The 27,860-nt window shown below is 46.1% G+C and overlaps 2 protein-coding genes across 8 annotated transcripts in view; one reads left to right on the top strand and one right to left on the bottom strand.

Moving 5' to 3' along the window:
- polg2 (polymerase (DNA directed), gamma 2, accessory subunit) overlaps nt 1-27,860 on the top strand; it is a 217,192-nt gene that overhangs the window by 138,618 nt on the left and 50,714 nt on the right. For all 4 annotated transcript variants that reach the window (XM_072483694.1, XM_072483691.1, XM_072483690.1 and 1 more), the window contains one exon: nt 19,781-19,830. In XM_072483694.1, coding sequence (XP_072339795.1) covers nt 19,781-19,830 — 50 coding nt within the window. The remainder of the gene's footprint in view (nt 1-19,780; nt 19,831-27,860) is intronic.
- Nucleotides 1-27,860, bottom strand: part of LOC140395656 (platelet endothelial cell adhesion molecule-like) — a 128,785-nt gene that overhangs the window by 64,181 nt on the left and 36,744 nt on the right. For 2 of the 4 annotated variants that reach the window (XM_072483684.1, XM_072483686.1), the window contains exons 5-8: nt 21,643-21,921; nt 19,724-20,020; nt 10,656-10,943; nt 445-726 (exon numbers count right to left, since the gene is read on the bottom strand). In XM_072483684.1, the coding sequence (XP_072339785.1) occupies nt 445-726; nt 10,656-10,943; nt 19,724-20,020; nt 21,643-21,921 (1,146 nt within the window). The remainder of the gene's footprint in view (nt 1-444; nt 727-10,655; nt 10,944-19,723; nt 20,021-21,642; nt 21,922-27,860) is intronic. The other 2 variants (XM_072483687.1, XM_072483688.1) reach the window with 2 other exon arrangements.

Here is a 27,860-nt window from a genome sequence, read left to right as displayed (position 1 = left end):
TCAGAAACCATTGGCATCGCAAGTCCGTGGATTGCTTGCACGGTAACCCCTGCTTGAACTTGTACGTGTCTGATTGTTGGAATCAGGCTTGGATGAGTCGCTCAATATTCACATAGTCTACTAATGCTGATGACCTGAAATCGCGTGTGAAGAATGACCACTTGAGTGAAGTGGTGTAGAGCCACCAGCTATGGTGGATAGGATCATAGCTTTAAATCAGAAACCTGTCAGCAGGTTAAAGAAAGAAGAGACACCTGAAGGAGAAAAAACATTACTTCTTAATGTTAACATTGAAAACCAAGTATTATTACTTCCCCTATGAATTAGTAAAACTGAAATTAGAATATAAATAAATATTGTACAATTAATAAAGTTACCTGATACAACCCCACTGATACTTGTAATTAAGAACACAAGGTCCAGTGTTCATTTGCATATACATACTTAAAATATGAAGTGATACTCCGTCACTGCGTTGTGAAGAAATTTGATTTTCAGCTTTGCATCTGTACTCTCCAGAATGTTCCATTGTCTCTATCGTTATGTTAAAAACTGCTGGTATTGCCTGCGTTGTAGAGACTGATTGAAGACTTGATTGATTTCGATACAGTGTGTAAGTGATTGGTGGAGTTCCTGTGCTTGTTATGCAGTGCAATGTCATAGTTTCTCCTAACTTCACCTCGGTAGAATTCAACAGAGGATAAAGCAATGGTGTGGATACAGGAACTGAAATGAAAAGAAGCGCTGATATGATATAGAGTAAATATGGTTATGTTAACTAGCAAAATAAATCCAAACTTTAGTCGCAGCTTTATCACCTGATAAACAAGCAAGGACCAATAGTTCAATATTGCTGGCTAGTGGTAAAATACAAGAGGTTGTTAAAATGTGGTTACGATCTTAGAGTCAGAGTTTTACAACACACTAGGAGGCCCTTTGGCCTATCTTCTCTGTGCTGGCCATCAAACGCTTATCTATTCTAATCCCATATTCTGTAGCCTTGTATGCTATAAGAAATCATGATACAATACTAACTGATGGTGTGAAGTTACCGAAGGAAAATAGTTTTACAAACTTGCATCTCTCTTGTGGCATTGCTTGCACTAAGTTACTAGATGTATGCTTTTATAAGGACATTGTCTAAAATGGAGATGATGTATGTTCCTTTAAGACTACAAGGATTCTGGTATTGTGTTCTGTACGGCACAACTTTGCTCTGCATCATGGAAGCTCTGGAGAAAGAATTGTTGAGGGCAGCCAAAAACAGTATGAAAGAGTGTGAAGAAAGTATAGATCAGGACGCAATTCTTTCTGCAACAGCCATTCAGCAGGCAATCCACAGGAGAAGCCTCCCTTAAGTTGACAGTGTGTATACCATATTGACAATACTGTCTACCTCTTCCCATTTCTGTCAGAAATATTTCTTCATCTAGTCTTTAAATTGTCCTGGAAGACCTGAAAAGTCATATTTTCTCAATCGAAATATGCTCAATAAACCTTGAAGGAACACTTTCTACACACATGAGGTGAGCAGAATAAGACCTTGAATCTATGGTACATGCACTGTGTGTCAGTGCTGTGGTGTTGGTGTTTATGGTGCTTTCCTTTGGTGAGTGTGTGGCCCCTGTCCTGTTAAACCTAATCTGATGCTTCCAGAAAGTGCTGTCTGGACTTCCGGGTGCGGCGATGACCAGCTGAGTCGCACGTTTCGGCAGCTCTCGGTAAAACGGACTTTTGGGCTCTTGATAGGAGCCCCAACGGCAATTTTGACGGCTAAAAACACTGTGTGGTAAACCAGAAGGGAATCCCCCCTGGATACGGATGGAAAAAGGAGGAGAAAGTGGCCGGATTGCAGTGGATCCTTTAGAACAGCGGCAAGGAAGGCAAGCAAAAACCAAGATGGCGTCGGAAGGTGGCAGTTTAACATGGGGCCCTGAACAACAAGAGTTCTTGAAATGCTGTGTGGAAGAGCTCAAAAAGGAAATGAAGAAAGAGCTGTTGGCCCCGATGCTCAATAAACCTTGAAGGAACACTTTCTGCACACATGAGGTGAGCAGAATAAGACCTTTAATCTATGGTACATGTACTGTGTGTCAGTGCTGTGGTGTTGGTGTTTATGGTGCTTTCCTTTGGTGAGTGTGTGGCCCCTGTCCTGTTAAACCTAATCTGATGCTTCCAGAAAGTGCTGTCTGGGAGAGGCTAAGGATCTTGAAGCCACTGGCTGATGTGCATTTGGGATTTAGGTTAATCGCTACCTCCTGGGAGTGAAATCCTGAGATGCTTTGGCATTTTTCATCATTGTGTCAGTGGCATTGGCATTTTGAGTTTCCTTAAATGAAGCCGCTATTGATGTCAAGGGAGAAGCTGGTCAGGTTCCCATTGTGGGAGATGGTGCCATCAGTCCCCTTTCCATGGCCGCTGAGCACTGAGAGCAGAGCTAGTTACAATGTCACCAGCAAAATGGTCTAGCCACGTCTCATGACACCACCCGGTTTCTTCAGCTTCTCAAAGCTGCATGAGGTAGCCTGAATCCTCATTTCATAGATAAGTGTCCTCATAGTAATCTGTGCACCTGAAGAATCTCCAACACGGGATTGATTATAGGTCAAACATGGGAGTTATGCTGCAAATCTCCCTGAAATTTCTATATCCCTCTGAAGGAAGGCATGCAAAATGAGCAGATAAGTTTGCACATTGATAACAATCTGCAGCATTCTGCTCGGCAGATCTTCGGTGCCTGTACCATCAGACAACATTCAGAATTCATCTTACATTTTGAAAGCCTGATCTCTGGGTTCATCAAATGAGTTACACCATGAGTTGGTCCCACTTGTGCTCTGTGTCCTAGTCATTCCACTTCCTCTGAATTACTATCTAATTTCCCTAGGTAGATCTTTCTGAGCTGGGGCTGGAGTGCATTATCTTGTATTATATGAAGTGATGGTGGACACAAGGGCGTAATTTTCATTACTGAGTATCGATTGTGCCATTGGGATGAAACACCACTTGGGGACCCAGAAATAATAGCTGTGGTACCCAAGGGAGATTTTGGTGTAGATGGCAGCCTGTGGGAACTTTATCTAATTACGGATAGTGGGTGGGCTCCCGAAGCTGAATGGCCAAAAGGAGGCCATCAACCATTTAAAAATGACTGTTCTGCAGTGTGCTGCAGCATGTCGGATGGTGTGAAGGCATTTCCACTCCTGCGTGATCATCCACAAATGGGAGATATACATGGGTGAAAAGCATGATGACCTTAAGCATGAGAAAACGTCTCCCGCCAGTAATGGAGACTGCCGCAGTTGCAACCATTTGTTAGCATGGAGCATTCCCCTTGAATGAAGCCTCCGACTCCGAGGGCTACCCAGCCTGCCACCAGGTATTCTTTCTCTGACGGCTTGCTGGCCCCTTCCCTCTCCAGACACATCGTCAGGGACCCTTGAAAATTTTGCCAAATGTCACTGTGTCCTGGTTCACTTTTATTTGGCACAGACAGCAAGAGAGAGGAAGAAAACTTCACAAATCACTTTCAGCAAAAGTAGTGGCATGGTAAAGTGCAGTACTAGGGCATTTGTTGCTGGCAAAGGAATGAAAGCAGAGGATGAAAAAAACAAATGTTGGACAGCACGATGAGTACAGAACCTAAGCTGGTGCAAAATGACTTTTTTACTCGCCTCCAACTTCCCCTGCGGACTTATTGCCTGGATACTTCATCCTGATACAAGGTTATTGGATGTAGGTCAGAGTGCCTACATCCTGTGCTCTTTCTGCAAGCTTTCAAATCTTGCAAAACAACTTAATTTCCTATTTTGCAACAGGAAAGCTGCAAGAGTTTCTTCCTGAAATCTTTGTCTCAGTTTTGCAAATTGTAATGGCCCAAGATATGCACATGGGTTACGGTGGGGGGGTGCATTCGCTCAAAAGACAGGATCTGCGCCAGGAGGCAGACCCATTGCAATGCTCCGCCGACCTGCCGCTAGCCTCAGCAAACTAGCTGCCCTAATCCGGCGGGAACACATAAATCAATGTTAAGCATGCATATGCATTCAATTAAAGGGCTTAAAGCCCGGGTCACCCCGCTCCCCACATCATGACGCTCCGACTCCCTCATCGGGTATTCCACTGGGCGGGCTTTGGTGCAAAGTTGGACAAGCGCAGTCCTGGCACAGTGGAGCCCGTGGGAGATCAATGGGGTCAGAGAACTGATTAAGTGCCCCTCTGCCAGGCTGCAGAAGGGGGGTCCGCCAAGAGTCCTGGAGATTTGGTCCCCCACCAGCCCCTTCATTAGACCCCTGAGACTGGAGGCTCAGTAGACGATGGTGCGGGACCTGGAGAAAGCAGCCAATGACCAGGGCACGTGGATCGCCTCTCTCAAACCCAAGGTTGCAGGATTGGCGACGACCCAGAAGGCGCTAAAGGGGAAAATGGATGACCTAGAAAACAGGTCCCAGCGGCAGAACCTGAGGGCCATCGGGCTACCAGAGGGCAGCAACATGACAAAATTTATTTTGAGGATGCTCGAAAAACTGGTCGGGGAGGAGGGCCTCACCAAGACCACCGGTCGTTCTGGCAAAAACCCAAGTTGGGGGAACCACTACAGGCGATAATAGTGAAGCTCCACAAATTCCATGACAAGGAACGGGTTCTGAGGTAGATGAGGAGCACGCTGTTGTATAAGTGGAAAGGACACACAATCCGCATGTATCAGGACATTGCAGCCGACCTGGCCAAGCACCGGGCAGAGTTTAACAGGGCCAAAACTGCACTGTTTAAAAGCAAGGTGCGATTCGGCATGTTGTACCCGGCAAGACATGGATCACATACGACAAAGGACATTATTTCAAAACCCCAGCGAAAGCAAACCAGTTGCCACAAAAGAATGGACTTGGGAGAAACTGAGGGAAAACTAAGACCAATGTGGACTTACACAAACTGGGGCAGGGGGAGGACAACTGTACTTGGGGACATGAGGGGTGGGGGGGGGGGGGGTGTTGGGAACAAAAAGATCAGTTTCCATGGGGCTGCCAGCCACCGCACTAGTGAGTAGGTTGGTGGGGGGAGCAGGGGGCCGCGGCGTGTCTCTTGAAAGGGAGTACCAAGCGGGGGGGCGGGGTGGATAGAGCAGCAAGCGGGGGCATGGGTAGGATAATGAGAGACAAGAGATGGCGAGCAGGCAAAGGGGTGGAAGCAATGGGAAAGGGGACTGCACAGGCAAAGGGGCTCGGGGGGGGGGGGGGGGGGGGGTGTAGATTGCTGGTTACAACTGGCTGCATGTGGAGACGGTTGGAAAAAGGAAGATGATGGTGGTCATGTCGGTTGGCCTCTGAACAAAAGGAAATCTGGGCATGCTGGGGCATGCCCACGAGGTAAGTATGGCTGACCCCACAGGAGGTGGGGGGGAACAGAAATTCCTCATCAGAATAGTCACCTGAAACATGAGGGGACTTCACGGGCCAGTGAAAAGATCCAGAGTCGTCGCCCATCTAAAAAGCCTGAGGGTCGACATGGTCTTTCTTCAGAAGACACATCTAAGAGAGAGGGACCAACTGAGGGTAGGGAAAGGCAGGGTGGGACAGACATATCAGGTGTGCTTCGACAGAAGGGCACGGGGGTAGTGGCCAAACTGTTCAACAAAGGGACAGCCTTTACAGCGACAAATTCGGTGACGGACCCAGGGCAACGGTATGTAATGGTTAATGGGATCCTAGCTGGGGCCCCGGTGGTATTTGTAAATATAGTCGTCCCAAATGAAGATGACACCGAGTTAATTAAAAAGACCATGCCAGAGATCCCCGACCTTGACTTCCCACCAACTTATCATGAGGGGAGACTTCAACTGTACGCAGGATCCAAAAGCAGGAATGGCAAGAGAACTAACCACCTTCATGGAGCAGATAGGGGGAGGGTGGAATGTGGAGGTTCAATCACCCAAGGGAGAAGGAATCTGCAGAAACCATAGATTCATCCCGACAATTATAGAAGCCACCTACAGAATGTGGAGACAGGATGAAGGGGTACTGACAGTAAGGGACCTGTACATAGACGGTGGAATAACGATCCTGGGGGAACTGATGGAGAAGCTCCAGCTCCCGAAATGGAACGAGCGCCGGTACTTACAGCTGCGAGACTTCCTCCGCAAGGAGACCACAGTTCCCCCAGCTACCCGGACAAACCCTACTGGACAGAGTATTAGTACCGGACGAGTTAAGGGATGATAACTGTGCCGACATATATTAGAAAGAGGTAAGGGCCCTACTGGACAGGAGACGAGAAAGATGGGAGGAGTTGCTGGGCATGGAGTTAGGACTCTGGATTGAAGCAATGCCTAGGGTGAACTCTACCTCCTCATGCGCAAGGCTGAGCCTAACACAGCTAAAGGTGGTGCACAGGCTGCATCTGCCCAGGACACAGGGGTTCTTCCCGGAGGTGGAGGACAAATGTGAGTAGTGGGGGTCCGACCAACCACTCCCACATGTTCTGGACCTGCCCCAAGCTCATTGGGTTCTGGACCACCTTTTTCAAGGCCATGCCCAAGGTCTTGTGATGAGGATGGGGCTATGCTCTTTAGTCGCGGTCTTCGGGGTGTCGGAACAGCCAGAGCTTTTTATGGGGAGAGGGGCCAATGCTCTGGCCTTCGCTTCCCTGATTGCCCGGTGGAGACTCCTGCTCGGAGGGAGGTTGGCAGCGCCACCCGAGGCTGTCGGACCTAGCAGAATTCCTGAAACTGCAAAACGTAAAATTTGCCATTGGGATTGGAGGAAGGCTTCCATTACACATGGAAACAATTCACCAGCCTCTTCGAGGACCTGTCTGAGACCAGCACCCTGGGGGGGAGGGTTGTGGGGAGGAGGTAGGAAGGAAGGGGGGAGAGTAAACTAGAGGGGGGAGGCAGGGGAAGAGAGAGAGCGGCGAGTGGGAGGAGGTAGCAAGGATAACACCGGGAAAGTGATAGATATGGATTAAAACAGGCACGAGATCCCATAAGCAGCACCATAGAAACATGCCCCAAAAGAAGGGCAAAATCCTCAGACGAGGCCTCACTACGCTCGGTGGGCCTCACCCTGGGGTAATATGTGGTGCCACAACATGGCAGCCTGATACCGGAATTCCAACAGAATCCTGTCAGCTCTCTGCCATGCATATATTTGCATGGTAAAGAAGAAAGACTCAGATCTATGCTCCGCTTCCAGCACCAATGGAGACCAATCCTGATTCTCCTCTGGCAGGAACACTGAGGCTCCAGAATAGAGAATCCTGGTCAGAGTTTGCCTACTTTGTGTTTTGTGGGTGCTCAGTTTGCTGTAACCCACTTCTGGTCAGGCTTATGTACAGTTTCAGAACCTCAACTGTGACGTAAATTACTATCCCTGTGCTGCCCTAACCTTCAGGCTTAAAGGTTGTCTTTGATCGTATGTCGCATGTTTTTCATGTCATTAACACAAGAGGTTGAGTTGAGTAAAATGTTTGAACTTAGCCTGATGGTTTCATGTGATCACCACCCCATCATTCCTGCCATGACCTCTCTCCGCCCAGGCAGTCGACAGCCTAGGCCTGGCCTGGGGAATGACTCAACCCATATGGCCACCTCCAACCCCTCGTGACAAGCATCAAGAATAGGACATTGCAGGATTATTGATTGGTGGGCCCAATGACCCTTGGCCCCGAACATTGCATATGTTGTGCTCCATCGAAACTGACAGCCCGCCTCCAAATCAGGATTGCCAAAGCCTGGCATTAAATTTTCAAACTCAATGCAGAACTTGCCCGAATCTGTCAGGGTAAACGACACCATGCAGCAAGATCTCGATAGCACAAAGGTCGGTCCTCACCAGGGACAGTGCTCTGCTAGAGGCACACCGCAATTCTTCACCATGAGCTCTAATGACCTGCACCGCAGAGCCAAGATTCTCAACCAAGACAACATTTTCAATGGTGGTTATCATCGGGCTGCACACAGCACCGCTGAAGCGAGAGCCCACTCAGCAGCAACTGCGCCACTGCAAGATGGGCTCCACCCCAGCTCACTCCGGCCGCCACGAACAAGCAAGGACTTTTACAGATTATCATGACTCTTCTTTGCAAACCACCAGGGTTAAAAGACACATTCTCCCCGTGTTTGCGTGGGTTTCACTCCCACAACTCAAAGATGTGCAGGGTAGGTGGATTGGCCACGCTAAATTGCCCCTTAAATGGAAAAAATGAATTGGGTACTCTAAATTTTTTTTTTTTAAAAGATGAATAGAGCTGGAGCCCGCATAAAACTCATGGGCCGGGTCGGAGAGTCGCCGAGGGGCGGCTTCCCCCCCCCCCCCCCCCCCCCCCCGGCGATTCTCCAGCCCGCGATGGGCCGGTTGCCCGCCCGTTTTCAGCCAGTCCCTCCGGTGTATGTTACACCAGGTATTTGCCGGCGGGACCTGGTTGCGTGAGCGGCCTCCACGGGGAGGCGCGGGGGGATCTGGCCGCGTGGGGTGCCCCCACGGTGGCCTGGCCCGCGATCGGGGCCCACCGATCCGCGGGTGGGCCTGTGCCGTGCGGACACTCTACTGTTCCACGTCGGCTGCTGTGGTCCTCTGCGATGGTCGACGCGGAGAAGATCCCCCCCCTGCGCATACGCTGGGGTGACGCCAGCACACGCTGGAGCTCCCGCGCATGCGCCAACTCTCGGCGGCCGGCAGAGGCCCTTCCCCGCCGGCAGGCGCGGCGCAAACCACTCCGGGGCCGGCCTAGCCCCTGAAGGTGCGGAGGATTGCCTGACGGAGTGGTTCACGCCACTCCTGGGCGCCCGGACCCCCCGCCCCACCGGGTAGGGGAGAAGCCTGCCCCAGTTTCCTGTTGCAGGATGAACTTTAGAGGTAGATCCAGCTTCTGGATGACTTATGTCGGGAAGCCCTTTCACATGCATTAATATATCATGCATACTTACAAAAAGGCCATCTCACTTGAGTTAAATTTCACCCTCAAAATTAAGGTCACCGTGGGCAGCATGGTGGCCAGTGGTTAGCCCTGCCGCCTCACGGCACCGAGGTCCCAGGTTCGATCCCGGCTCTGGGTCACTGTGAGTGCAGAGTTTGCACATCCACCCCGTGTCTGCGTGGGCTTCGCCCCCACAACCCAAAGATGTACAGGGTGGGTGGATTGGCCACGCTTAATTGCCACTTAATTGGAAAAATGAATTGGGCACTCTAAATTTATTTTTAAAAATTAAGGTCACCGCCATCGAGAAATTAGTAAGTTCACATTCGCGGCTGCACATAAGTGTCGCACATCTAGCGAGGTGACTTTTAATGGTGAGTTGCCACTACATTGTCCTCTTTGGAGAGCACCTGTAAATGCCAGCCTATACTTGAGACTAGTTAGGAGGTAATGCAGGATGACCAAGGGAGGGAGGAAGATCTAGCGGCGAAGGGCGGAGTGGTAACCTGGCAATGGTGGAAGGGATAGTTCAGGCTGCCTATTTAAATATGGTGCCCGACTCTTTTCCTCCATGAGGTAAGAGATGGCGACTTCCTGTCTGCCCCCACCACAAGCTCCTACGCAATGTGGTAAACAGCCCAAGATCACGCATCGTCAACCATCCCGCCCTCAGCTGAAATCACTCCCACTTTCATATCTGCCATCGAACATTGACTGCAGAACGAAAGATCTGGGGCAGAATTCCCGGCCTCCCAGCCGCATGTTTCCCGGCGGCAAGAGGCGGCACGACATTTGCTGCTGGCGGGATGTTCTGTTCATGCTACCATCAATGGGAATTCAAGGCATTGAAGGCACCCAACGCTGCCAGGAAACCCATGGGCAGTAGTGCGCAGCTGGCAGGACCAGAGAATCCCGGGCCAACGAATGGCTGGAGAAATGAGTAGGGGAGACGGTGATGTGGTGATAGTGTTATTGAAGTAGTAATCCAGAGACCCAGAGTAATGCTCTGGGGTCCCAGTTTCAAATCCCGCCACTGCAGATGGTGAAATTTGCATTCAATAAAAATCTGGAATTAAATGTCTAATGACAATCATGAAAACATTGCCGATTATCGTAAAAATACAGCCAGTTCACTAATGTCCTTCAGGGGAGGAAATCTGCAGCCTTACCTGGTTTGGCCTACATGTGACTCCAGACCCACAGCAATGTGGTTGACTCTTAACTGCCCCTCAAGGGCAATTAGGGACGGGCAATACGTGCGCGCGCAGCCTGCGACGCTCGCGTCCCATGAACGAATATAAAAAATTAAATTCCAGCCCTGGTGTCTGGTACTCAAACTGTTTGATAGTTTGCTAGTCAATCTGCTGTGGACAACACGGCAATGGTCGAGATGCACACAACTCTAAAATCTGTCTGAGGAACACAGTATATCTCCTTTCATAAAAGCAAAATATTGTGGATGCTGGAAATCTGAAATAATAACAGAAAATGCTGGAAAATCTCAGCAGATCTGGCAGCAACTGTGGAGAGAGAAACAGAGTCAACATTTTGAGTCCGTACAACTCTTCAACTCTGTTTTTATATCACCTTTCATGTTATTGTTCGAGCAACCATAATGCAATGAATACCTGAGGACTCTACATATAATATACAGGTGAGGAAATTATTGACCAAAGAGAGGAAAGCTCAACATTTCTGCAATGTCTTCGTATATTATCAGCTTTGATCGTAAGGAAACATACCTTTTACTGTAAAATTCATTCCTTCACTGTATTTGAACAAGTTTGGAATTTCATTCTCAGCTTTGCACTTGTACTCCCCGCCATCTTTGGTTTCATTTATGAGCACTTCAAAAGCTGCAGACTCTGTATTAGACTTTGAGACTGAGTAGATGAATCTTTTGTTTAGGAACAATGAATAGGTTATAGGAAGCGTTCCAGTGGTTGAGTGGCAAAGTAGGGTTACCGCTTCTCCTGTTTTATATACATCTTTTAAAGAGTTTTGTTTTATTGTTGGGTTGGAAACTGGAACTGAAACAAAAGCACCGTAAGATATACTTTTAGAAGAAAAACAAATTCATACTAGATATAATTTTATAGCTCATTCTCCTGCCATTGGAATTAGAAAGGCCAGCAAACCCTGTTGACGATACTGGATGTTCTACCTCTCTCCTATATATAAACTAAAGGGTTAACTTCCCTTATGACTAATAGAACAAAGGGGCTGGTTTAGCACACTGGGCTAAATCGCTGGCTTTTAAAGCAGACTAAGGCAGACCAGCAGCACGGTTCAATTCCCGTACCAGCCTCCCCGAACAGGCGTCGGAATGTGGCGACTAGGGGCTTTTCACAGTAACTTCATTGAAGCCTACTTGTGACAATAAGCGATTTTCATTCCATTTCATAACAACACAGATGAATCACACAAATAAGGAGATTCAGGTTTGGTTCCTGGTGTTTATTAAGTTTTTAATCTCAGGAAGACTCTTTGTGGAGTGACTGCAACCTGCTTCAATATGTTAAGCAGGGAAATTAAACAATTGTACTCATCGGGGAGATGGCGGCAGTGATGATTCACAGGACTAAGCTTATATGACATTTCCAAAGCTCTAATAGCCTGTGATTATTCATTGTTTTCATAAACATTTGAAGAGTTACTGCTTGGATGGGGTGGTGGAGGGCTGCTGTTTGGAAAATCAAGCAGTCTGTGCAAAATTCTGAAAATGGTAAAATAACTGATATAAATGGGGCTTTATTAAGTTGGCAGGCAGCAGTGTAATGCCCCACGGTTCAGTGGCCTCAGTTGTTTGGCTATATTAATGACTTAGATAAAGAGACAGAGAGTAATGTATCAAAGCTTGCTGGTGATACAATGCTAGGTGGACTGGCAACCTGTGAGGGTGACACAGAGGCTGCAAAAAGACATGGAAAGGTTAAGATGGTGGCCAACACGATGGGAGATGGGGTATAACGTAGAGAAGTGTGAATTTATTCACTTTGGTCATAAGAATAGAAAAGCAGAATTTCTTTTTAAAGTGTGAAACTTTGATCTTTAAAGTGTCATGTAGCTCGAATAAAATAAAAATTTGCGAATTCAATAAAATAAAGATTAAAGAAGCTTGGATAAAATAATGTTTAAAGAATTGGATAAAGGAGGAATGTAGCTGCCTGGATGGGGTTGGGGGGGGAGCTGTAGTTGATATGTGAATTAGCTTAGCAGCAGGGTAAACAGATAATTTACTTCAGTGAAGTGGAGAACAATCAGGTGTAGAAATGTAGGTGCTAAAACTACAGGAGATATGAGTTGAAAGTAGAGACATAAGAAGGCATGTCACACTTACATGCTAAAAACATGGCTTCTAAGGCAAATTGTTTATATAGGATGAGATCAAAAGAGAAACATATATCAGTAGCAGGGTTAGGTCAGCACTGAGCTTAGGACTGAGCTCAGGAGGAACTTCTTTACCCAAAGGGTTGTGAATCTATGGAATTCCCTGCCCGGTGAAGCAGTTGTGAGGCTCCTTCATTAAATGTTTTTAAGATAAAGATAGACAGCTTTTTGGAGAATAAAGGAATATTGAGTTCAGGCCGGAAAGTGGAGCTGAGTCCACAAAAGATCAGCCATGATCCCATTGAATGGCGGAGCAGGCTCGAGGGGCCAGGTGGCCTACTTCTGCTCCTAGTTCTTATGTTCACTGGAGGAGAAACAGCTGATGAGCAGCTAAGACCATAGCTATACCCAGCTGGAAACCAAAGCTCTCGCAAAAGCAGGATTATATACTAAAAGCTGCTATTTGAAAACCTCAGAAAGTCTACACTGAATCAGTATTATTATTATAAGAAAGACTTCCTCAAATTAAAGATAAAACCGGTGGAAGCTGCTGGATTTGGCACATAGAGTATGTGATATGGTTTTAGGACAAGACACATTCTCAGAGATTAGGAGCATAGATGTGGGATGGGGTTAATTCAAGGATAGTGTGTGTGTGGCCATTATTGTAGTTAAGTGTGCCTGTTGCACTTTCTTGTGTGTTTTATACAATTAATTATCCATTCTTTTATTTGAATGATTACAACAAGACTGGATTTTTCTCACTCGTTCGCCTGTCTTTCCACACATTATAACAAATTGCAAAATAAACAATTAAGAACTGGGAACCCAAGTTACCCTTCTGGGTTTTGGGAAAGTCTTGCATCTAATATCAGCGGGGTTCTTCACAAAAGAGACTGGGATGTGCTTGTACAAGGAATGCAGAATGTTAGCATGCCAATGCATCAAACAATGAGGCAAATTACATGTTGGCCTTTTTTGAAAGGGAATTGAAGTACAAAAATAAATACATATTTCTCCAGGATTCTCCTGAGACCACGGGCGTCATTCTCCGCCGGCGGGAGTCTCCGTTTTGCCGGCGCCCGGGGGTTTCCCGACGGCGTGGGGCTGCCCCACAATGGGAAACCCCATTGACCGGCCGGTGTTACGGAGGCTCCCGCCGGCCGGTTGGGGCAGAAATGTGGCGGGGCGGGTAGGAGAATTTCGCCCCACATCTGGAATACTCAGTTCCGTTTTGGCCTCCACATTTAAGAAAGGATAGACTTGCATTGCAGGTGATACAGCGAAGATTCACTAATTTGGATAAGGGGGTTGTTATATGATGCTAGGTACAGTGGGTTTATATTTCCTGGAGTTTAGAAGAATGAAAGGCGCTTTCATTGAAACTCACAAAAACCTGAAGGAGTTTGATATGGTAGACACCGAGGGATTGTTTCCGCTGGTTGGGGAGTCTAAAACACAGGGCCACAGTCTGAGGATAATGGGCCAATCATTCAGGTCCGAAATGAGGACTAATGACTTCAAGGCATTGTGAATCATTGGAATTCTGCACCCAGAGAGTTGTTGAATACATCGTTGAATACATGTAAGTCTGGAATTGACAGATTTTTGATCTCTCCAGAATTAAGGGACATAGGAAGTGGACGGGAAAATGGAGTTACAATCCAAGATCATCCATGATTTTATTGAATGGTGGTGGAGCAGACGCAACAGCCATGTGTACTACCCCTGTTCCTGTTTATTGTGCCCTTATGAAATAATCAAAAGAAAAACTGTGTACAGCAAGCTCCCACAAAGAGCAATGAGCTAAATGAATAGCTGGCCAGCTCATGGTGGTGTTGATCATGGGCTAAATGTTGGTCAGCACAACTCCCCCGCCCTTCTTCAATAGTTCACTAGGATCTTTTCTCACCCATCTGAGAGCACAATTGGGGTCTTTTTATACTTCATTGGAAAGATGACACCTCCAGGCTCCAACAGTGCAGCACTCCCTCAGTACTGCTCTGAAGTATCAGCCGGATTATGTGCTTAAGTCTCTGAAATGGAGCTAGGACCCATGACATCCTGACTGAAAGGGAACAGTGGTACCAGTACACCAAGACTGACAATTACTTGTAATATGGCAACTGGAGATACTTATAGTTCTGTTATTTTAGTGTATTTATGGAAAAAATATTTAGTATCTTGAAGCTATTTTCCAATTTATAACATGATAATACTAAAAATGTGTAACAATTATAATATTCTGAGTCATATAATTAACATAGAAACTGATGAACCTGCTGATATTCTTGATGCATTAAACATGTAAGATAATTGGCGACAGGCTAATTTACGGTTATTACAGCTGATGAAACAATATACTGAAGACGTAAGTGCAAAGCAACACAAACAACAAACCATTAATACATAAAAGAAACAGCACTTATTATTTGCATATAAAATGGAAATTATCAGCCTAAATTCTCAGTGTTAAAGTGTTAACAGTTACTTTTATGATTTGAAGCTAGATTCAGAGGATGTTATGATCAAATACGTAACAGGAGTTACTTTTGCAACTAGCAATAATACATTCCTTCTGGGCCAAAATAACTACAGTGAATGTTCTGTTGTGCAAGTCTTTCAAAAAGCCTCTTGCAGTCTGAGCGATGGTGTACACGATGTATCAATTTAAATTCACATTTGAATACTTATTTGCTGTTTAATTAACTTATTTAATTGAGGGACTGAAATAGGTTGCATATTTGTGATGGGTAATTTACGTGGCTCAAAAGTGAGATGGAATGTGTACCAGTCGTTTGAATTTGTGCAACCCCTAAAGACATCAAAAAGTGTGATATTATCCACTATGCTTGTTCAGTTCCCCACTAAACTCAGTATTCATTCATTTTGTTACTGACATACTGCAGCTGCAGTTCGTACCATACAGGGTGCAGTGCAGCAACTTGTCAACGTTACCTCCTAGTTGCATAAGCCCCATCTTTAAGAAAGATAAACATTAATGTCATAAGAACACTATCACCCAAATACCCCTCCAGGGTACAGATCTTCTTGACTTACATATTTTTAAAAGATATATATATCTATATATCACTATTGCTTTATTATATATCATGATCGCGGAATTCCTTATTTAACACAATCATGGGAGCATTATTACTCCTGAAGTTCAAGAAGATCCGCCAATACCTTCTTAGGGCAACCCATGATGGCCAATAAATGTGGCCTTGCTAGCATCACTCACATCCTAGTAACTATTTTTTTAAAAAAGCAGTAGCAGAGAGTGACAGCTGGAATAAAACTATTTACCTTCAAGTGTAGAAATTAATATACATATGTGTTTCTGAGTTAAAATTGAGAATGAAACTGGAACTTGAGACATGATCCTTTGACAATAGCTTTATCTGATGTTCGCTGCCTAAGTTCCTTCAAGACTCCTATCTTCTGTCTTTCCAATGGCTACAGAAAGACTGGTCAAAGCGGAAAATGCTTCTGAGATATTTCTCTGGGTCTGTTTAAAGTTTAACCAGCACAAACTCAAATTCTATGTATTTTATATTTCTGCCATGTTGTCAAACAGAGGGGGCTGGATTCTCCGCCGCGCGCCACTTTTCTGCCTCAACCCGCCGGCGGGATTCTCCGTTACGCCGGCCGGCCAATGGGGTTTCCCATTGTGGGGCAGCCCCACGCCGTCGGGAAACCTGACGGTTCTGTAGGTGGGTTCTGTAAAGGCTGTCTGATTCAACCTCAATCCAGATCGTGAAGACGAAAGCCTACCCTTCTAAATAAAATGACCTTGAGCTACTGGTCTTATTTTCAGTAAACACAGCCCACAACAAACCTTTGCATATAGTTTGACATCAGTTAGTTATGGTTTGGCACTTTCAGTAAAAAGATGGATTCTTTAGAGAATAATGTACCACAACTGCAATAGAACTAGAGCTCTGAACTCGGAATTAAGACGTTTGATGCAGGAACGAGGAAGCATTTACACCAGGTCTGATACTAATGTGGAAGCAAAGGGGGAAAATAGTTAAATGCTCTGGGCATGCTATGACCTATTGATGAGTGCAAATTAATTTAAAAGGAATTGTTATTCTGATATATTACACAAATCTGGCAATGCAGTACCCATTGTTCTATCAGGAATGTAGAAATTGTGGATATATTGACAATCCAAATGTTCTGCCCTGCCATTCATTGAGGGAGTAGGTGTTGATTTGGTAACATTGTGTGTAAGGGAACTGAAGGTGGTAGGAAAGTAGTATGTCCAACACCTTTCAAAGCACCAATAGTGTGTTGAATAATAATCTATTTGATGAGCCTGCTATTAGTACTTAGTTAGAGTTAATAAGCAGTGTGTTGTTAGAATTACAAGAGTTTGGAAGCTGCATTTTAGAGTTATTAACCAAACATTTGTCATTACGCACAAGGACAAACCAATAGAATACAAAACTCCTTGTACATTTGAATTCCTTTGAATATTGAATTATCTTTAAAAGTCAAAATAGATACTCTTAACATCAGCTGGTATAAAAGTGCACCCCATGAAGTAAATGTGCCAACAGTTACTGTCAATAGACTGAATTCTAACAGCTTTAACTTTCTCCATGATTACTAATAGTAGGCATCATTATTTATGATACTAGAAATGGGGCTATTCATTTGTATTTTGCTTTAGATATCGGGATGCCGGAATGTGAATACATGGGCTCAGAATTTCCTGGCAATCTTTGGCCTAATTATGGTGTATGGTTCAGTAAATTTGCATGTAACTGTTGGTTTGACATCAAAATATCGTTAACTCCTGCAGATTGCCTCAATGTTTTATGGCGCTTCGAAGATTTATTCATGGCAATTCTCTGTTGTTCATTTATATTGTACCATAGGAACTGGCAAACATTTCAACATTTCACCTCCAGGTGGTGGGGTTCCCAGGTATCTACTGCTCTTGTCCTTCTAGATGGTAGTTGTTGTGGGTTTGGAATGTGAGTGCAAGTACAATCCAGGAAATTCCAGTCCATAAACATTTACCTACTAGAATTTTTCACTGGCCTCTACATTGCGCTGACTAGACAATTTTCTCCTTTGTAACAGTTCCTTTTGAGTGTCAGGGAGCCTTTTTCAAACATTGCACCATCGCTTCATTTGTCCCAATGTAAACAGTACTCTAGGATAAATAAAGCTCTAAGAGAGGACGGAACACTAGCATTGTTTCACTTTGTCTCTTTTTAAAAATATTCATTTACAGAATGTGGGCATCACTGGCTGGGCCAGCATTTATTGCCCATCTCTAGTTGCACTTTACGAGGTGGTGGTGAACTGCCTCCTTAAATCGCTGCAGTCCCTGAAGAATAGGTGCATCCTCAATGCAGTTAGGGAGGGAATTCCAGGATTTTGACCCAGTGACAGTGAAGGGACAGCAAGACACTTTCAAGTCAGGTGGTGAGTGACTTGGAGGGGAACCTCCAGGTGGTGGGGTTCCCAGGTATCTACTGCTCTTGTCCTTCTAGATGGTAGTTGTTGTGGGTTTGGAAGGTGCTGCCTAAGGAACCTTGGTGAGTTCCTGAAGGCATCTTGTAGATGGTACACACGTCTGCTGCTGTGGTGGAGGAATTGAATGTGGAAATGGGTAGCAATCAAACGGTCTCTTTTGTCCTGGATTGTGTTGAGTTTCTTGAGTATTGTTTTTTTTTAAATCTCGAGTACCCAATTATTTTTTTTTCAATTAAGGAGCAATTTAGTGTGGCCAATCTACCTGACCTGCACATCTTTGGTTTGTGGGGGTGAGACCCACGCAGAAACGGTGAGAGTGTGAATCTGCAGTATTTTGCTTTTATTTGATTGGCTGAGGCGTTGTCATGGAGAAAGCAATGCTGAACTCTCGGCTCCCTTACTGCACTTTGTTGAGTGCTTTGGAATAGGGAGAAAATATTGGTATTGCTTTCTGCTGCCCCAAAGAATTATCCAATGTTTGTCAACGTAACACTGTTCTTTTACCATCAGCTCATAACCAGCCATTGAAAAGGGCAAAAGATTGGCTGGCAGGCGACTCTGATTTGTTTTTTAAAATAAATTTAGATTACCCAATTATTTTTTCCAATGAAGGGGCAATTTAACATGGCCAATCCACCTACTCTGCACATTTTTGGATTGTGGGGGTGATCCCCACGCAGACACGGGGAGAATGTGCAAACTCCACACGGACAGTGACCCAGAGCCGGGATCGAACCTGGGACCTCAGCGCCATGAGGCAGCAGGGCTAACCACTAGACCACCAGGCTGCCCGACTCTGATTTGTTGTGGTAAAAACAGAAATTGCTGGATAAACTCTGCAGGCCTGGCAGCATCTGCCAGGAGAGAAAGATATGCAGGTTAGGTGGATCAGTGATCAATGCATGGCGTTACAGAGGTAGGGGAGGGATTGGGCCTAGGTAGAATGCTCTTTTGGAGGGTGGATGCAGACTCGATGGGCCGAATGGCCTCGTTCTGCACTGTAGGAATTCTATGGCACTTTTGTGGAAGAAACTGTTAAAAAAAATTTTTTTTTAGAGTACCCAATTATTTTCTTTCCAATTAAGGGGCAATTTAGCGTGCCCAATCCACCTAACCTGCACATCTTTGGGTCGTGGGGGTGAAACCCATGCAGACAAGGGGAGAATGTGCAAACTCCACACGGACAGTCGTCAGGGCCAGGATTCGAACCCGTGTTCTCAGCGCCGTAGTCCCAGTGCTAACCACTGCGCCACATGCTGCCCGATGGAAGAAACAGACTTAACATTTCATGACTCATACAGACTCAAAACGTTAACTGTTTCTCTCCCCACCGATGCTGCCTGACCTGCTGAGTTTATCCAGTATTTTCTGTTTTTATTTCAGCTTTCCAGCAGCTGCAGTATTTTGCTTTTATTTGATTGGCTGAGGCATTGTCATGGAGAAAGCAAGGCAGAACTCTCAGCACCCTAAGCTTGGCAATTAAAAAATGGCTTGAACATATTCCTTTTGCTTTCAGAAAATGGGTCCCTGCAAATGAATGAATGTTGACTCCAGCTAGCGTAAATTACCCATTTTATGAACTCAACTGATGATCTTAAATAGTTGTTAGTGCAGCTGTTAGCTACACGAGTTCCTGGTGCTTTCTCCGTGGCAACACCTCAGCCAATCAGCCCACTTGCCAACCAATCAGCATGCTTTTCTGCGGTAGTATAAATGGCTGAGATTCTTTGAAATTTGGCATTTTTGTGTTTGTCCTGACGAGTGCATGACAAAACGCTTCTGCATAATTTCTCTCTTTTCAGCAAGTTCTAACCAGGTCTGAGCCTGCTTAGCTTCAGACGAGATCGGGCATTTTCAGACTAGTATGGCCGTCGGCAATTTCTGCATTACCAAGCAATTGTTTAACCAGCCATTACTGCACCAAGATTTCTGGTACACTTCCACACTGGACGTTACTGCAAAAAAACTGATCCATTGACCTTACCTTTTACAGTTATGGTAACATATTGACTCCTTTTTGTTTGATTTCTTTGATTTACAGTGTTTGATGCCTCACAGGAATACGTTCCATGGTGTTCACTGTTAACTGAGGTAATACTATACACTGCTTTAGTAGCATTTAATGTTTTTTGATATAAAGCTCCGTCTGTTGTAACTTTGTAAAACTTGTAAGTTATTGGATAAGATCCCTTCAACACAGCACACGAAAGATCCAAAGTATCACCTTCCACCGCATTATCACCAGTGCGCGTTGACTTTAAAGTTGGTTCAGAAACTGGCACTGTTATGAAAGAAAAACAGATTCCGTCACACAAGTATATCATTGTCGAGAAAAGAGCTAACATTTCAAGTCCAGATGACCCTTTGTCAAAGCTTTGACAAAGGGTCACCCGACTTGAAACGTTGGCTCTTTACTCTCCTAACAGATGCTGCCAGACCTGCTGAGATTTTCCAGCATTTTCTCTTTTGGTTTCAGATTCCAGCATCCGCAGTAATTTGCTTTTGTCTTTGTTGAGTATTGTAAGGGCCAGATTCATGGCCCAAGGTAGCATGACCAATGCAATGTTAGCCAATATTGTAGTGCCTGTCTTTGCGCATAATTATTCAGAGCTGCTTATGCAGTTTGGACCTTCAGGAAGAAACTAACCTAATGGGCAAAATCACGCACCAGCTGCAATTTAAAAAGGGATACAGTTGCTTAAAGGTAAGTGGCCAAATTGGAGGCAGAAATTCCTAAAATTATGAGGAATTTTGAAGCAGTCTAGAGTCTGGGCCTTGGGGCACAGCAAATCATTCAGTCTACAGGGGTCTTTAATTTTAATATTTATTAGTGTCACAAGTAGGCTTACATTTAAAAAAAAAAAAATTTAGAGTACCCAATTCATTTTTTCCAATTAAGGGGCAATTTAGCGTGGCCAATCCACCTACCCTGCACCTCTTTGGGTTGTGGGGCGAAACCCACACAAACACGGGGAGAATGTGCAAACTCCACACGGACAGTGACCCAGATCTGGGATCGAACCTGGGATCTCGCGCTGTGAGACAGCAATGCTAACCACTGCGCCACCGTGCTGCCCTTCAAGTAGGCTTACATTAACACAGCAATGAAGTTACTGTGAAAATCCCCTTCGGTCAAGTCCCAAATCTTTGATTCTTCGGACATAGGCCAGAATTCTCCCACCTTCGGGATTCCCTTATCCCACTGGCAGCCCACTCCTGCCTGCAGGTTTCCCGGTGGCATGGGGTGGCTTCAATGGGAAACGCCATTGACAGGCAGCAGGAATAGAAGATCCCGCCGCCAGTGAACAGAGCGCTGTCGAGAAACATGCAGGTGGGGGGAATGAGGCTGGGAGTTGGGAAGCCCCTTCTCACTTTACACTAGCTGGAATAAAGAATTGGTGCTAAATCTTGCAATCGCGCAATGTAATGGGTTCCTGGACCAGTCCCCTTCACTCTACTTGTGAATTGAGAACTACACAGTTGCCTGGGAGAGGAAAGTCTCCCCCATTGCCCACTGCAGCTTTTTACTCCAGGTTTTGTTCCCATTATAAATATTCTTCAGAAGTTGTCAATAACAACAAAACTCTCCGTGGGGCTCAAACGCTGTGGTTGGTGATTAGCAAAAGAGGAAGTGATGTTTCGGAATATTTTGGCCATACAGAAAAATTGAGGCCTTTTTTTACTGCACTGATGTGGTTTTGTTGGAATCCTGAGAGCAAGAGAAGCCTCAAGTAAACTCTAAGGACTGAATGGCCTCCTGCCGTTCCCAAGCCCTACGTTCCTAAACATGCATCACTGTCTGCAAACCCAACTCCGCTACCGGCTTTGGTTCCTCACACCAACAACATTGCTCAACCTTTATTGGCCTGTGTATTTTCCAAATCAAGTAAATATCAGTCTTACCTTTCACAATCACTTGTCTTTTTGTCATTTTCATTGCCTCCTTCCACTTTACCATGCACTCGTATTCTCCAGTATCATTTAGAGCTGCTGTTGTAGTAAATACTGCAGTAGTAGCATTGTAATTTGTGGTTATTGGAGTTGCATCCTTCACAATCAGTATTTCTGGTTGTACACCAAGGAACAAAGGTGTAAAATTAACTATGCATTGAATGGTGAGATTATCTCCTTCAAATATTCTGTCAGATGGTTCAATTTCAAGTACCGGATCAGAAAATGGATCTGAAATGTAAGTTAGATACAGTGAGTAAACAGTGGGTAAAAATGCTGAGATCATTACAAAATTCACTTTTTTACTGGGGGATTTTTAATGTATTGCTTTCCTGATGCTCATTCTGTACAACCTCCTGGCCAAGAGCACAGCTGGAATGTTGCCAGCTGAGGAGAGCTGTTGATTTTCCTTTTCCTTTTGAAATGAGGACGACCCTAGCCTCTGATAATCAGTTGGTGTCCTGGCACCTTATGGGGTAAGTGTGAGGCCATCTAATTTGGAGGGGATGATCAGTTTCTGTAGTTACAGGCACTATGCAGCTGGAAAATCTAGTGCATGTCTGCCTTTTCGAGCGAGGGGGGAGCTGAAATGGAAAAATTACCAAGCACTCCCCAAAGTCCTCAAGTGGTGTTCCCCCGGTCCGTGTGCAAGGGAGGTGGTCTCCATTCAATTACACAAGAAAAATTCATTCTAACCCTTGCTGGTTTGGCATACCAACCATTGGTACTTAGTCAAGGTCCTGATAGACCTTGGGTTGTGGGAAGTCCCAGTGAAGGGTGTCTTCACATCTGGGACTACCAACTCCCACCACCCCCACCCCAGCATTATTTAATTGTAATGAGAGGGCAGAGGATTTGCCCCTTACAGGACTGCCTTGATAACCCGAGAAATTTCCAGAGAGCTGGCATTGTAGCAGGAATATGGGAGAAAACATGTGAGCAATTTGGAATCTCGGCCTCTGCTCAATACTGGTGTCTGACGATCAGGCTGAAATCAAACTCTGCACGTGCACAATCTGATACCAACGTTGCATCCTAACAAGCTGTCACACTGAAACTGAACAATGCATTGTGCCTTTCTTTTAAACCAAAGTTGAAATTCCCCCAGGATCTTTATGTTCCAATAAGATCACTTATCAATCTTATAAACTCCAATGGATACCAGGACTAGCCTGTCTAAACTTGTCTTGCAAGACAATCCCTATCCCGGTATCAATTGAGGAACCTTCTCTGAACTGCTTCCAATGCATTTATATACTTCCTTAAATAAGGAGAATTTTCATTTCAAAACTGGGCGGCACGGTAGCACAGTGGTTAGCACTGTTGCTTCACAGCACCAGGGACCCGAGTTCGCTTCCCGGATTAGGTCACTGTCTGTGCGGAGTCTGCACGTTCTCCCTGTGTTTGCGTGGGTTTCCTCCGGGTGCTTCGGTTTCCTCCCACAAGTCCCAAAAGACATGCTTATTAAGTGAATTGGACATTCTGAATTCTCTCTCAGTGGCGACTAGGGGATTTTCACAGTAACTTCATTGCAGTGTTAATGTAAGCCTGCTTGTGACACTAATAAAGATTATTATTATCATTATTCTATATGTGGTTTCACCAACTGTTGCAAAACATTCCTACTTTCCTGTTCCCTTCTCAACAAGTGGGCAACATTCCACTTTTGCTCCGAATCACTTGCTATACCTGCACACACCAGGCCACCCTGATCCCTCTGCACCTCAGAAGTCTGTAATCTTTTGCCAATTTAAATAATCGGCTGCTTTTCTATCCTTCCAAAGTGGACATGTTCACCTTTTCCCACGTTACACTCTATCTGCTAAATTTTTTGCCTACCTATGTCTCTTTGCAGCCTCCTTGGGCAGTCTTTACAAACCACTCCGCCGCATGTTTTTCGGCAGCAGAGGCAGCCCGCCAGCAGGTTCTACCGACCACGCCGTTTTCAACAGGAATTTCCAGTGACAGCACTCCTAATGGCCGGGAAACCCGTGTGCCGGTGTTGGACCGGAATTTCCTGCCAGCTTGAATAGCTGGTAAATCCTGAATGAAACTTACTTTCTTATCTATCTGTAAATTCAGCAACCATACATAAGGGGAGGTAGTGGCGTTGTGGTATTTCACTAGCAATACAGAGGCCCAGGGGAATGCTCTGCGGGCCCAGGTTCGAATCCCATGACAGCAGTGTGGTAGTCACCACTGATGTATATATTGTATATATAGGATGTTGATAGGTGCTTTACGATAAGGCCCCTGTACTACAGGTACGGGGGTAGATCCCTGCCTGCTGGCTCCGCCCAGTAGACGGAGTATAAATATGTGTGCTCCCAGTACAGCAGCCATTTCGTCAGCTGCTGTAGGAGGCTACACATCTCAGTGTAATAAAGCCTCGATTACATCCTACCCTCGTCTTTGTGTAATTGATCGTGCATCAAGCAGTCTAATGATGAATATCATAAGAACCCATGTGATTTACTAAAGTCCTTTAGGGATGGAAATCTTCTGTCTGGTCTTGTGTGACTCCAAAACCACAGCAATGTGGTTTACTGTTAAATGCCCTACGGCCTAGTAAACCACTGAGTTGTAGCAAACTGATGAGAAGTCACAAAGAAATTAAATTAGATGGACCGCCCAGCATCGATCTATGAACCCGAAACAACAACAGCAAAGTCAGCTCTGTTGACCCTGCAAAGTCCTCCTTACTAACATATGGGGCCTTGTGCCAAAATTAGCAGAGCTGTTCCACAGACTAGTCAAGCAACAGTCAGTTTTAAAATATGTTCTTTATACAAACATGTGTAAAAATTACAGCAACAAATACAATACAAACTCCACAGAATCATAGTCCACAGTTTATGCAAGTTTTTTTATCACCCCCCCTTCCCACCCCCGGAACAAACAGTTCCTCAAAAAGCATCAAGAACAACCCCCACCACATCTCAAAACCCTCCGCTGAGCCCCTCAACCGGAGAAAGCCATCCAAGTCCCCCAGTCAGGCGCTCACCCCCAGCAGCGTATCCAACCTCTAATTTAACAGGATCTTTAGCGGACATTTAGAGAGGCAAAGACCACAATGTCGGCCCTCTTCCTCTCCAGAAGCTCCGGCACTTCCTACACCCCAAAAATCGCCACCATTGGGTCAGGCCTGACCTCCACCCCCACTATCTTAGATAGTGCCCCAAACACTCTTCCCCCAGTATCTCTCCAGCTTCTCGCAACCCCAGAAACATGTGCACGTGATTCGCTGGCCCCCACCCACACCTCTCGCACCCATCGGCCACCCCTTGGAAGAACCCACTCATCCTCGCCTGAGTCGTATGTATCCCATGCACCACCACCTTGAACTGATCAAGCTCATCCTTGCACAGGAGGAGGTTGAATTCACCCTGCTCATCATCTCCCATCACAGCCCCAGTCTATTTTCCCCAGCTCCTCCTCCCATTTGTTCTTGATCCTCATTACTTGCCTGCCCCAACCACCCATATATATCTCCAATCCTACCCTCCCCCAAATCATCTGGGAGCAGCAGTTGCTCCAATAAAGTGTACTCCAGCAACCTGGGAAACACCCTCCACTCTTTTCACGTAAAAATCCCCATCTGCATATATCTAAACTCACTTACCCTTGGCAACTCAAACCTCTCCCGCAACTCATCCAGACCCACAAACTTCCCTAACCCTCTCCAGCATCGCCTCCCTCCATTTCCTATACATCCCATCCATCTCCCCTGGTTTGAACCTATGGTCCGCACACAGCGGCGTCAACACTGACATCCCTCCAACTTAAAATGTTCCCTCAGCTGATTCCACACCCTGACCATCAACTGCACCACCGGGCTCCCCATATACTTCCCCAGGGCTAACAACAGCAGAACTGCCACCATAGCCCCTCAGACTGGATCTACTACAGGACTCTTCTCCACCTTGACCCACTCCACCCCCCCCCCCCCCCCGCCTCCCACGCCTGACCTTCTCCACATATATTCTCCACAATAATAGTACAGCAGGTTCCGTAGCGCTAACCCCTGTCTCTGCCTCTGTAACAGAGCCCTCTTTACCCTCAGCACCTTCCCTGCCCATATGACCTCTGTGATCACTGTCTCCAGCTTCCAGAAGAAGGTCTTGGAGAGAAAGATCGGGAGGGTCTGGAAAACAAACAGGAACCTTGGCTGCACATTCATCCACCGTCATAAGTAATGTATCCTAAAATCGCCCCAATCTCATCCAGTAATGTTGTCAAATTCCACCTGTGCTTTGTAGCCCATTCCCTCGTCACCAGAATCCCCAAATACCTAAACCTTTACCCGAGTTGCCTTGAAAAGCAACACCTCCAAATTGGCCTCCCGCCCTGCCGCATTCACCGGAAACACCTCACATTTAGCTTATACTCGGAGAGGGCCCCAAACATCTCCAATAGTCTCATGGCTTGCCTTCTCTCCATACTCGTACTGCACCCACTTCGCCCTCCGTAATTGCCTCACTGCCTTTCCCATCGTCAACCTATCAAACTGCCCCTGCAACCTCTTCCTCTCCACCAACAACTCCTTAGTGGCAGGCCCAAGTACCTCCTCTCCACCTCAACTATCCCGTCCAGCAACAGTCCATGCTCCTCCCTCCTCCTCCTATCCCTGTGCGTTGAACGAGGTAATCTGCATACTCCGCCCCCACTACTCCCATCAGAACCACTCGACTCACCACAAAGAAATCAATTCTAGAGTACACCTATGTCATGATATTCAAACACACACATCATGATAGACACACCAACAGACAAATCAGCACACACAACACGACAACCAATCATAGACAAGGACAGAGACAGTATAAGAGAAGAAACACAACACCTGGTGGCCAGTAGATCTGGAGACCAGGACAAGGACATGACCTGATTAACATCACACATAGGGAGTCACCACGTGCAGAGTATCAAGACAGAACTGTAAATAACAAGTTGAAATAAAACAGCGTTGTACCAAATACACCGTGTTGGTTCATCTGTACATCAGAACACCCAACACTACATGGTACAGGAGTGGATCGATACCTGCCGGCAAACCTGCCATCCTGAGATATGGACATCACCAACAAAACGCAGCCGTTGCAAGTCGCTGGGAACCTTGGCACCAATTGGAAGCTTTTCAAGCAGCGATTTGAACTGTACGTGCGAGCCAACGAGAAACAGAGTGCCTCGGACGAAACAAAGATTGCGATGCTCCTCACCACCGCAGGTCAGCACACCATCGATGTATTCAACTCACTGGTGTTCACGGAAGGCGAGAACCAATCCAAGTATGACACGGTCCTCCTCAAGCTAGACCAGCACTTTATCGTTGAAGTGAATGAAAGTTTTGAAAGGTATATCTTTCAGCAACGCCTGCAAGGTAAGGATGAGCTCTTTCAACCCTTTCTGACGCACCTCCGCATATTCGCGCAGTCCTGCGGTTACGGAAACACCTCAGAGTCCATGATCAGGGACCAGATTGTTTTTGGCGTTGCCTCCAGTGGCCTACGCCAGCAGCTTCTTAAAATTAAAGGCCTGACCTTAGCGTCTGCGGTGGAAGCTTGTGTCCTCCATGAAAATGCAACCAGCCGTTTTGCCCAATTTCAGGCGACCGAGTCGGCACAGAGGGGGTCCCTAGCCGTCGAATTGGCAAGCCAGGCCGCCCACGAGGCCGAACGCATCCAGGCAATTGATTATCTCCCGGCCCGCGACCCGGACGAGGGCAGCCGTTTCCCACGCTTTTTGCGGTCTCCCACGCTTGTGCGCGCCAAAACCAACGGCAACATCGAGGGACGCACTGCGCAGGCGCGCCCGATGCAAGACTGAACTGCGCATGCGCAGTGGCGTAACAAACGCCGTGACATCATGACGTGCGGCAACTGTGGAGCTGTACATTTAAAAGGGCAATGTCCTGCTAAAAACCGACAATGCCTACGATGTGGCAAGATGGACCACTACGCTGCCTACTGTCGAGCGGTTCAACCGATGGATCCTACAGATCTCCGACAACCTCGCAGACACGTCAGGACCGTCCAGCCTGTACATCAGGACATCCAGCCAAATGACACAGATGACCAAGATGCCTTCCGGGTTGCGGTCATTGATGTGAACAGGGTCAACACCATCAATCCGGCCGATGAATGGAGTGCCACCCTGACGGTCAACCGATC

This window comes from Scyliorhinus torazame, chromosome 18 (genome assembly GCF_047496885.1).
Source record: "Scyliorhinus torazame isolate Kashiwa2021f chromosome 18, sScyTor2.1, whole genome shotgun sequence".
Lineage (NCBI taxonomy): Eukaryota > Metazoa > Chordata > Chondrichthyes > Carcharhiniformes > Scyliorhinidae > Scyliorhinus > Scyliorhinus torazame.
The sequence above is the reverse complement of the archived record's forward strand: the minus strand, read 5'-3'. Positions and strand labels throughout refer to the sequence as shown.